This window comes from Callorhinchus milii, unplaced genomic scaffold (genome assembly GCF_018977255.1).
Source record: "Callorhinchus milii isolate IMCB2004 unplaced genomic scaffold, IMCB_Cmil_1.0 Scaffold1, whole genome shotgun sequence".
Lineage (NCBI taxonomy): Eukaryota > Metazoa > Chordata > Chondrichthyes > Chimaeriformes > Callorhinchidae > Callorhinchus > Callorhinchus milii.
In genome coordinates, this window is record NW_024704742.1 from 24,685,761 (window position 1) to 24,698,260 (window position 12,500).

Genomic DNA, 12,500 nt, shown 5'->3' on the forward strand with positions numbered 1-12,500 from the left:
TATTGAAAATGACAAGTGATTTCAATTTCTCTGTCCTCGGGTTCCCAGCTCCATACTCTAGTGAGGTAGAATAGGCTGGTTTTATTCTGGCTGCACTTTATTGGCAGGTTCAGAGGATTGGTTAGTTCTATCAGCCAACACCTTGGCTTAGCAGAGTGGTTAGTTCCATTTTGGGTGTTTCTTTATTTCCAACATTTAACATTCTGCAGCTGTGTTCTGATTCACCATCACAATATCTGACTGAAAATAAATAATATTGCCAGTTTCTATTTGGAAAAATAAAATGGGCATCTGTAAATCGTGATTCTTAGTTTCCAAGGCAAACATGGTGTTGGAGCGTCATCTAAGTGACAAGTAAAATTAAAATAATTATTATTTATATGCAGAAAGCAGAATTTGTTAACTGAGAATTATAGACATTATGTGTTCTGTACTTGGTTTGGGATCAGTACGTGCATCATTGGCAGCATTGCCAGCAACCTCAAATTAAATTCACAGGGAAAAAAGTCATTATTTTTTACTGCCAAAGCACATGATGTCCCAACATGTGTAAAACATTACAACACTGATTCTTAAAAAAACATTCTAAAATGTAACACCATAATATTTGAAAATACTAATACAAATGTTTTTAATATATAAAAAGTGTTAAATAAAAACATAAATGTTGCTTATTGGATTTTAACTGAATGGCAGGATCATATACTTTTAACATTCCTCTCTTTTGCAATCTGAATAATAATCCATAATTTAAAAGCAAGTCAGATTTGCAATATTTAAATCTTCAGATGACCACTCCTCTTCCTCATGGATCAGGAATCTTGGGATTACATAGCAATAAACCTGACCACACTCACTGAGATGTTTCACTATGTCACAGCTTTGAACAAACAATCAGGGAAGGATTGCACTTAGATCACGGCTTGGGGGCAACAAAAATCAAGACTTGAGGAAGGAAAGACTTTTAGGCAGCTGTAGTCCTAGTCAGTCAATGGTCCTGGTTAGGGAGAGTGGGAGAATTGAGCATACAGAACAATAATTGGCAGGCAATTGCTTATGTTTCTCATAGAAGAGACTCAGGAATATCTGTGTGTTTTCCAGATTACCTCTCAATTTACAAATGATTCAAAATCCCAACAAAATGTTGTGTTATGTTTTTGTAAACACATTGATTACAGCAACAGGGGATGGAAGATACACTGATCAGAAAGCAGTTTTAACTGACTCTAAAACAACTATGGTGCAGGTTTTCTTTTGTTCCAGTGTTGTAGAATCTATTCCTTCCCCAATATAAAAAGAATAGTCTTTGCATTTGATATAGCGCCTTACCACGTCTTCGAGATGTTTCAAAGCACTTCGCAGAATATTCTGTAAAGTGAATTGATGTATGTATTTATAATACATTACATAAGACTGTAGCTTGTGGAGTCCTGTAGCTCAATGAATCAGAGCCTGGTTGTGAGAAACAGGCAGCATCATGCTCACTGAGTAAGATATACATAGTTTTACATTAATCATTAGGCAGTAATATACTTAAGTTAAAGGATGTGACAATATCAAAGATCGTAGGTAGGCCACACACAAGGATTCTCATAGTTTGACAGAACATTGGTAGCAAGCATTAAATTCTTCAACGTGTAGAGCATGTGGAGATCTTCCCTTCTTACTGAATGTCTGAATCTTCGGTGGAAATCTTGTGAACCTTTGAGTCATTGAAGGAGCACTACAGTGTAGCTCTTGTATCCTCTTTTTATATTCCAGTTGTTCACTCCATTATCAGCGACTGTTTATCCTTCATCTCGCCAGGAGATTTGGAGAATCTTTTTATCACTTTCTCACAACTTTAACCACTCTACTTTCTCATAGCATTTTTAAAAATCACATTTCCATAAACTACTTTGTTCAGCTCTACTTTCTCATGGATTACACTTCTAACCCATTTTGGTCAAAAACAAAAATGCAACTAATGGACATACAATTTAAACAGACCTTGCCTTGTTACATTCTGTACCAACAGCTCTATTTTGCCGTAAAAACAGTTTATATTTCACAATAGTTTGTACAATCTGACTATGTATACTTAAAGCAATTACCATGCTAATAGGAAAACAACAGTCATATGGGATCACAGCATATACAATTAAGAAAAATCTTTTTACAAGCATTTTTTTGTAGCTTCCTGTTCCAGTTCGTCGCACTTTCACCTCTGAGTCAGAAGGTTGTGGGTTCAGCCTCCACATTAGAACTTTAGCACTATATGAAAAGAGAAGTGATTCATTGATCTTATTCAAACCTTGTCATTTTGATATATTACCCCGTAAGGACTCTTCTGCAAAGTCCAGGAGTCACTCATTTCAAGTCAGCGGATGCAATCCAGATATACTCCATTATCATTGAGACAGAAATTCCAATACGATATTTCTTCAGCTGATACTATTCTGGATTTCAATATTGTCCATGCTTATGCTGGCCATTAGTTAGCAAAAGAATGCAATAGCATCTTCTACAACAAAGTTATTTCACCTTGCATTGCTTACCAGAAATAAATGAACCCTGGTAATCACAGATAGTCCGCTCAAGTAGGAGCCATTGAACTATCTTGCTTAAAACCCAGCATATTGAGACGCACAGAAATATAAGTCTTTATAAGTGGGTGGGCAAACGTGTGGGGGCTGGGTGGGGCGGTATCCGCCGAGCGGAGGGAGTGGACAGGCTATTGAGGTTGGAGAGGTAGGGGGGAGCAAGTCTGTGGAGAGCCTTGAAGGTGAGAACAAGGGTTTTGTACTCAATTCTCTGAAACTGGGCAAGAACGGGGTTGATAGGTTCCCAGAGCATGGTGGGGGAGAGGACACGTGCTGCAGCGTTCTGAATAATCTGCAGCTTGTGGAGGGAAGAGTGGGGAAGTCCAGTGAGCAGGCAGTTGGCGAAGTCAAGCCGGGACGTAATGAAAGAGTGGATGAGGGTCTCGGGGGCCTGCGGTGAGAGACAATGGCGGAGGCGGGCAATGTTGCGGAGGTGTGGAAAGGTGGAACGGATCACGGCACAAATGTGGGGTTTGAAGGATAGCTGATGGTTGAAAAGGACATGGAGGTTTCGGGTTGGCTCGGTGAGGTGAAAAGTGCAGCCATGAATGGTGATAGCGTCAGCGGCTGAGGTGAGGAGGTGCTGCTGGGAGCTAGAGGGCCTCTGTCTTGCAAACATTAAGCTGGAGGAAATATATTACACATGTAACTTCCATGTTGCTTCAGATAGAGTAAAATAGACACATTGGGATGTGGATAAATCATTGTGGTGCATTAACTTTTCCATCATAATAATTCATTGTAAATTTTACACCCACAATGCTTTAAAATATCATGATTGGTATATTAGTCCAAATGACTACAACTCTTTAATTAGAACATTTTACTTGATATTTGTTTTTAATTTACTTTTTATTAATTGCCATTTCTAGGTGTTCCTAGTGTCTTGGCTTTCTTTTGTGATTTAATACACCTAAACAACTAATTTTTGTATATAGTTTAATCATCTTTTGTTTAGACTGTAAAGCTTCTGGCCAATAATCCTCCAAATAAGATGGTCATTCAATTCACCACTCCCTCTACCCTTCCCCTGCTCCCTCTCGGCTCCATAAGGTTCCTATGCCAAGTACTTTGAGATAACCTTCTGATGTGAAAGGTGCTTCATAAAAAATGGTTATTTCCTTCATTTACTGTGTGCAAATTGTTTGATGAGTTTGCCTACAAATACACAGTCAATATATTTAACAGAAAACTATGTGAAGCCCTTCGAGATAATCCTGATTGATAAGGTGCTCTATGAAATGCAAGAATTATTATTTTCTTTAGTTAGGGGATCTCTAATTTCCACCTGAAAACAGAATCTTAGTTTCACCTGTGTCAGTACACCTGATCTGTTCCACCTTTCCACCCTGCACAACATTGCCCCCTCCACCACTTCCTCTCACCGCAGGCCGAGACTCTGATCCACGCTTTCATTACGTCCCAGCTTGACTACGCCAAGTGCCTGCTCACTGGACTTCCTAACTCTTCCCTCCACAAGCTGCAGATTATTCATAATACTCTGGTATACGATATACTAGACCAAAGTGTTAGTCTTTCTAGAGTAGTAAATAAGCTCAAGGTCCGATGTGGGGCTTGAACCCATTATCTACTAACCTAAAAGTGAGAGTGTTACTGAGTCCAACTGGTGCGGTTATGAACCAACACTGCACTGGAGAATAAAGAATGTGAATATTTACAGAGCAACAACAATTAGTTTTGTATTCCTTCATTTTCATTGCAGATCAAAGGCTAGTAAGTGAAACAAAACTAACCCTTGTGTTTTTATTGCTTCCGGCTAAATTATATGATTGCCTGCTCAAGTGTCCTATGGTTTCCGGGAATTGTATGGTTGTGGTACGAACTGGCTTGCAGATGTGTCTTTTGTTTTTACTGCTCAAACCCTTTTATAAAGGGATCCGTGACGTCTGTGAATGGAATTTCCCAGTAATTAGTACCAATGATTGCTTGTAGTCATGAATTATCTGTCTTATAGGTTCCCATAGTTATTGCATTAATCACCAATGTTCAGAAGCATAATTTGAAAATGGTATACATTTTCCAGATGCTTGATTGCTCCAATACCCTCTTTTACTTCTGTTCATTCATTTAATGTGCTTTCTTCCATGTAACACAATTGTAAAGCTGACTGCCTCCCCCGACTCCCTCACCCACTCCCAAGCTCTGGAGAAAAGTCCCAGCACATAAATAGCGCAACAACAACATGCGTCAACATAGCTTCATAACATAATAGAGTGAAACAAGTGATTTTTTTCAAGTGAAAAACTAAATAATTTGAAAATCTGCAATCCATGAATTTGTTTGCTCAGCATGGATGAGCATAATGATTTGTTAAGGTGTGCTTTTATTGTTTATTTGTAAATATAGTTATCAAACTTTAGTTGTATGGTTACCAGTGTACCATTTTATTCCAGAGACCAGAATGAAGAGTGGAGTGAATGGATAGAAGAATAGGGCTGGACGAAATTGCTCAGGAAGAGAGCCAAGACCATTTAAGAACTTGAAAATCAGGACATGAATCGTACCCTTGATTTGCTGAAATACTGGGAGCTGATGGAGCTTGGCAAGGATAGAGAAATGAATATGTACAGCTCAGAGTAGTGGGGCTTTAGAGTTTTGGAAGAATTTTTAGAGTTTATAGAGGATGGAGGCAAGTGAGGAGAGCTTAGAAAACATGTAAAAAGTATGCAAAATTTGTTTGAGAAGAAAATGTACATGTTAGATGTGTAAACGGGCAATGAAACTGACTAAATAAAGCAATTTATATGTGTATCATTATTCATTCATTAGTTGTAGTTTTACCTACAAAATATACAGTCAATTAACCTTGCAGTATAATCTGTGAAGAGCTTTGAGACGTCTTGAAAACCCTATATCAAATGCAGGAATTATTATTATCTAAGTGGTGTCAGAAATAATATTGAGTGTTCAGGAAAATTAGATTTTCATTAAAAAGGCCTTAATGATAGGAAAAGTACATTGTAAAATAGTGTTACAAGATTATTTAATTCTGTATTTTGTTTTAAAAAAAATAACTAAATTCTAATAAGAAATAAAGTTTTAAACAGAAAGTTATATGACTTGTTGAGATTTGGTGTCTGATGCGATGGGTCACAAGTACAGCCAAAGAGAATTACTTAAGAAATTGTGGCCCTGTAAATGAGGTACTTAGCTTCCAGTTCATTACTGCTGCTGTGGATGTACAGATTTAAAAAAAAGTGTTCTCACTGTTATATTATTGTGGCAATCTTGCCTGTTGGGTTAGCGGAAACTTAACATTGTGTTTTTGATGCACTCTGCCACAGTACAGGAAACGTCAGCTTTGTCAACACTCCCAGTCTTTATTTCAAGTAAGTGAAGCATTTTAGTAAGATATCTTAAAAGCTTGAAAGAAAGAACGGTTTTAACGATTGAATTGGATACATATACAACCACAGAAATGGAATATCAGGACATCTATGTACAAGAATATACTGTTTATCTGAATTATTTACACAATCACCAAGCAATATTTACAACCTTTGCAGATAATCTTACAATAAAGCAAATTAAATTGCAGGTATGTTTGTACTAAATCGCCAGAGAAATGCAAAGAACAGAAGTTGGTGATGCACTCCGAGCTTACAAATGTCACAGTTTCCTTGGTTTACACAGGAGTATGAATGCTGTGATGTTACTGAGAGAGTAACAGTATTGTTTTGACTAGAATACAACAAATTCCATGATGTCAACCCAACTTTTTTAATGAATGAACTTTTTAATGTGATATTCTGTATCATTTTTCTCTGTGGCATTAATTTACAAGAGCACTCGCTTCACAAGCGAGAGGACCTGGATTTGATTCCCGGGCAGGGCGAAATGTTAGGCAAGTTTCCTTACTCCACATGCTTCTGTTTACCTGGTGGTAACTCGGAACTGATTGTTAGTCGATTTGTGGATCGCTTTTCCAGGAGTAATAATTCCTTCAAAAAATGTTTTAAAATAATTTGGTAACTCAATCCATGGCTGCTTGTGGGACACTGCTGTGTGCAATTGGCTGCCATGTTTTGCCCACAAATATACAGTCCATTCACTTCACAGTATATTCTGTGAAGCGCTTTGAGACATCTAGAAGGTGTGAAAAGCGCTATATCAAATGCAAGGATTATGATTATTATTATATTGTGTGACATGCTTTGAGACGTCTCGAAGACGTGATGAGGAACTATATCAAATGCAAGGATTATTATTATACACAAAGATACACCTACTGTTTCTTAACAAAAAGTATCATGAAAATGGTATAGAATCAGGGATGTAAAATATACCACATCTGCATTAAGAAACTATTTGTTTCAAGCTAATCCAAGCGGTGTCTAATGATGGGTAAATTAACAGTATTTAGTACTTAGTACAAGGGAATGAAAGATAATATTAGTAAAAGGGTGAAAAATTCCCAAAGGGAGTTTCACCATTTATAGCTTTTATAGCGGAAAGTTTACTGGGTTTACCATATTTTGCTGAATTGTTCATGGTTTAAGAGTAGCTCAAATCATGCAAACCAGTCATGGATGCTGATTGCTAAAGAAATGTTCTCTACATTTACCATTGCATGCAAATTATTTTTTTACCCAGTGGAAACCTTTGTGAAATATGATTCTTGGATATTTATATAAAGAAAAAAAGTTTGAATCTCTGACTACCTTTCTGCTGTTTTCAGCCCCTGGCTGGCTGTAGTGTTTTTGTTTGTTTTGCCTACTTTGAAAGAAATGGTGAATGAAGGCTTAATGAACTGTGTAGCAGAGTCTGATCAATGGCAATCCTGTCCTGTAAAACTCACTCTTGAAAATAAAATTGACTCCAGTGAGAATAGGAAAATGTCTTGCTCTAACTACACGAGCAGCAACAAGGACAACAGAGATTTATTTTTCAGCGAAAGTTTCACTTTGTCAGAAATCAGAGACGGAACTTTAGGTTAATGAATGAGAAACACGAGTATTGCGAATAAACGAGAAGAGTAACCAAATGTGATGTGTAGTATTTTCCTAAGTGTTACATGCAACAAAGAAAAACAAAAGAGAGAAGGGGGGGCAATCTAACACTGCAGTTTACGGATGCTCCTAGCGATTCTCTTAAACTCTCGCTGCCCTTTCTGCCATCGCTTGACTGAGGTTATGACCAGGTTCCCATCAAGCTTTTGTCCCATCACTAAGTAGGGGGCGTTGATGTCATTCATCTCATCACAGGTACACTGCAGGCCATCCTTCAGCCACAAGGCAGTCTTCCTCAGATCTTTCTCAGTCACTCCATTCAGCTTGTAAATGGTTTTGCTCTTGGTCTCCGGGATGATCTTTGTGTCTCCATTGATGTAGGAGATTTCTTTCACTTTTATCTTCAGGGCTAATTAGGAAAAGGGGTTAAAAGGTGACTTGTTAACACTCAGTGGGGGGAAAGCGGAAAGGGATTTGTTTTTAAACAAAAGGAAAAAAACAGTCACTGATTTCCTAATGAAACTGTCAAGGCGACAAAGCTTGGAAAGATGCAGACAGCAGGTGGCTTCATTTCCAGCACTGGAAACATTAGCATGAATTCCTCCCTCCCTCCCTGCCTCCCTCCCACACAAACGATGAAAAGAGAAAGGGCATTTTCTTGCTCTTTCTTCTTTTTTTACCCAAAGCATAGCTTTTAATCACAACGTGCCAGATTACAGCATAAAGAACCTGGCCAAATTCTTACAGCCTTGTTAGTGGAGGGCTCCAGTGCAGCTGGAAACATTTGGCATGTATTTCATCTCAACTGAATCAATAAAACACAGGCTCCTGCTTGTAAAACAAGCCACTCACACGATGTTCATCCAAGTCCAATGCTGGGTACCAGGCTTACTCATCACCAGCTGCTGAATCGCAGGTGGCTGGCACCTCCCAAGCTGTCCTGTAAAGGTCCTCCCACCACACTGAAGGCAAATGCCTGCCAGGTAGCTGATGAGGAAACTCTGAGGCTTGGGGCTACAGCTGCTGGAAGATGTTACCTGGAGTTGAAGTTCATGAACACAGTTTGTACGTCCAGCGCCTGAAATCCACCTTAATTGGCCTGCAGAGAGGCAAGCTTAAACTCTTAAACTGCTTAAACTCCGCACGTCTAATTGGTGGAACCATTGCTCAATGAACATGTGCTGAAGCTGCACATAGGAAGATGGTGCCAATGCTCTCACGCATTTCATGCTGAGCTGTGTTGCCTACCAAGAAGCTTGCAGGGAGTTCCATCCACCTAGTGAGGGCTCAAAAGCGTGCTTGTTGGATATTAAATAACCAACTAGTGACTATCCGCCTTGGGGTGTGGGGGAGGTAAGCGGGGTCTCCTGAACTAGCTCCAAGGTGACATGTTTGGAAAAACATTGGATGTTAGAATTGAGCCAGCCCTCTGTGGTGGTCTCAGTAGTCTGGTCACTGAGCCAAGCAAGTCCGCAGTACTCCAATGCACTTCTGATGATAGACCAGCCAGCCTGGCTCATCAGCAGAACTTGGAAGGACAGACAAGTCACTGGGGGAAGGGAGTCAACCCACTCAGCTCCTGTTAACGTTACAAGCCAAAGCCCTAATGGGTAGGGTGGTCCTTGCTGACAAGCAGCGGGAAAGCTTGCCAGACAGTATTATCAATGGCAAGCTATGCGGTTTTAGCTGGTTAGACTCCAGAAGTTACCCCAACACGCACTCTGGGGTCCCCAAGCCTGGTTCCTGCTAATCTGCATCTAATACTCTCCAGAATTAGGTCAGCAGGATGTGATCTTCTAGGAAGTAAGTGCGCATTGCATTCCAACAACCTTATCTCTGGGATTTCCATGCGTAGGTGGGATATATGGAAATCTCAGTTTGGTTTGGAAACTCTTAAGCATGGTGATAGATTTCCACATGTGTCTGACACCCAGCTGACCGAAAATTAAATATGATCATTTAACAATCCTCTCTTTTTTTTAACACTGATCTTCAGCGCATCCAAGACTTCAGCTATACCTGACTGCTTAATTCTGATTTCTTTAAATAAAAAAAGACATTAATAAATTGCTGATAGGTTGCTCTCTTGGGAGTTTTGCGTGAAGCTATAGGGTGAATATTCGATTAAATAAAACCGTGGGGGTTCTTTTTAAAGGAACCAGAGCTTAGAGGGAAATCACATGTTCACCCCCCCCACCCCCCTTTAAGACACAGCAAGAGAGCAGACGGCAATAGAGGCTTTCAACTGATGCACAGCATCCAATTAATAGCCAAAGTGCCTTAAATATGGTAAGTCGCTTAAATATTGCCCCTTTCCTTAAGTGCCTTAAGTATAACTTTTAGGAAGAGAGATTGCAGTTTGGAGAACATCCCCACCACTTACCAAAGTCATTTTTGCAGTAACTCTCCACGATCTCGTTGTCGTTTTCCGCATTATCTTTACAAGCCTCGCACACTCTGGGCTCTGAAATCAACACACACAAACACACACAACGCTGCCTGAGATATTTGCAGCACAAGATTACAGCAGCAAAGCAGACTCGACTTTTCACCCAGTCTTAACCTGTAAGCGATCTTGTCTTAAGCGCTCTGAGACGCCGTCCGGCGTGGAGGGCGCTATATAAATCCAAGTTGTTGTTGTTGTTGCCTTAACCTTTTTTTAAGGTCTCGTCCTCAGAATTGTGGAAAATACTCAAATTCAGTCTGAATTTGGAAGGGGGTTTAATCGGAGAAAATCGGTTTCCAAATTAAAAGTGAATGAATTGGCACATTTTAAAAATAGTAATTAAAAAATGTTCCCAAATTCTGTGTCATTTTAAATTATAAGACAAGGAGTGCCTTTGCACAGAATAAGACTTGGTGGAAACGTTTTAGATTTTGTAAATAAAAGAGGTAAACAGTGTCACTCAATAACCTTGGGCTAACCACTTTCTCTCTTGATTTCTCCCTCCCTTACAAGATGTCCCGGAGTATCCTATATATGTGTGTGTGTGTGTGTGTGTGTGTATGTGGAGAACTGAGAGGGGGAAGGAGAGCAGCTCTCTTCGAAACTTGCATGATCTAATCCCCAGTCTGAGGTCCTGAGACATTTGCACCTCGCTGTAAACTGAGCGCACCCCCAACCCCCGGGTTGGAAGAAGAATAAACATTACACGAAAGAAGGGTTGGGGTAGGTAAACAGCAGGAGGGAAGGACTCCTCCTATTCTCTCACAAGTGACCAGATAATCTTTACAGTTAAACAGACTGACTGCTTGATCCGCTGTCTGCACACTCACACTCTCAATCACACCTCAAAAATACTAATACTCTTTTTTTATATTTACTGATGGGCTTTTAAATGCATTGATTTGTTTCCTCTTCAAATAACTTGGCATTGGATATGAGCCATTTTGAAGCTACTACAAATTTACGTTTATAGTTTATTAAGTGTGGATTTTATATACAATATATATCTGTTATAAATCAGCCAAAGCGTTCATTCCCAAGACAGTCTTTTATGTGAAAAGTGCTATGTAAATGCAAGTTGCTGTAATTCTCATTTAGTAGCTGTTTGAAAAGCCTGTGTTTCTAAGGGAGCTGCATCTTGCACATCTGTAATACATTTCAACTTTTTGAAAAAAAAAGACAGCTTTCCAGAAATACAAAGTAAAGTTTTTTTGTGTGGAAAAAAAAAGCAGAGATGAAAATCACCCAAATTATTTCATAGGACAAAAAGATTACCATCCAAGATATTTTGCAATGGGCATTTTTTTTTCTGGAGAGATCTACGATTTCGATAAAGGTGACGAAAGGTTGTTTGGAGAGAAAAAAAACACGTGAAAAAATAATACAACGCAAACATTATTGGCAGGTAGCTTTGCTGTATAACGGGGCATCACTGAAGTATGTTCACCAGTGCTCCTTGTGCTCTGTGATGTACTGTATAACCATTCACCATCTTCTCTGCTGCATATAATGTTTTGCTATATTGCAGGTTAGGGATCTAAGCTTTCAAACACATCAATCTGAACCGAATCCAAAAAAAAATCCCCACCGGTGTTTGCATAAATATAAACGTTGTAACAGCACACAGCTAATTTGACAGTGCAATGCATTTCAGCAGTCCATTGGTGACTCAAACATTTTGCTTAAGTATAGAAATAACTATAACTGGTATACTTTTATAAGCATAAACTATATGTTTGAGTGAGCTTTTAAATTAAAACTATATGTGTATATATATATATCACAGTATATGTTTAAGTGAGCTTTTGTACATAACCAGAGACTACAGTGGAGTCCTGTAGCTCAGTGGTTAGAGCACTCGCTTTGCAAGCAAGAGACCCGAATTCCAGGCAGGGTGAAACCTTGGGTCAGTTTCCTTACTCTACACGCCTAATAATAATCCCTCCAAACACCAAAACAATAATAAATTGGTCATTTTCAATCTACGACTGTTTGTGGGACATTGCTGTGCGCAATTGGCTGCCGCGTTCGCCCACAAATATACAGTCAATTCACTTTACAGTGTGTTCTGTGAAGCGCTTCGGGACGTCCTCCCGACGTGAAAAGCGCTATATTAAATGCAAGGATTATTATTATTATATATATATATATCATCCTATTTGAGCTATATAGTTAAGTGAGCTCTAGACTCCTGGAATACATAATAGTGCACGTTCCCCTCGCAGTCAGCCCGACTAACCTTCCTTGGGCACAGTGAGGTGCTCGTTGGAGTCCGCCGGTGGGATGCACAGGTCGTTATCCTCCGGGAAACGATTGCACTCCAGCATGTCGGGCCAGGGGAAGCCGAAGGCTGACATGACCGGCGAGCAGCTGCCCCTCACCTGCTCGCACAGCGACCGGCACGGCTGGATCGGCTCGTCCAGCTCGTCGATGCAGACGGGGGCGAAGAGGGAGCACAGGAACTTCATGGTGTCGGGGTGGCACTGCTTCTGCACCAGGGGG

At 39.7% G+C, this 12,500-nt stretch overlaps 1 protein-coding gene across 1 annotated transcript in view; it reads right to left on the reverse strand.

Annotated features, from left to right (window-relative positions):
• Positions 1 to 5,903: 5,903 nt before the first annotated feature.
• Positions 5,904 to 12,500, reverse strand: part of sfrp2 (secreted frizzled-related protein 2) — a 6,813-nt gene continuing 216 nt past the window's right edge. The window contains exons 1-3 of the mRNA XM_007909759.2: positions 12,238 to 12,500; positions 9,936 to 10,016; positions 5,904 to 7,961 (exon numbers count right to left, since the gene is read on the reverse strand). The exon at positions 12,238 to 12,500 is cut by the window's right edge and continues 216 nt beyond it. Coding sequence (XP_007907950.2) covers positions 7,657 to 7,961; positions 9,936 to 10,016; positions 12,238 to 12,500 — 649 coding nt within the window. The 3' untranslated portion in view covers positions 5,904 to 7,656. The remainder of the gene's footprint in view (positions 7,962 to 9,935; positions 10,017 to 12,237) is intronic.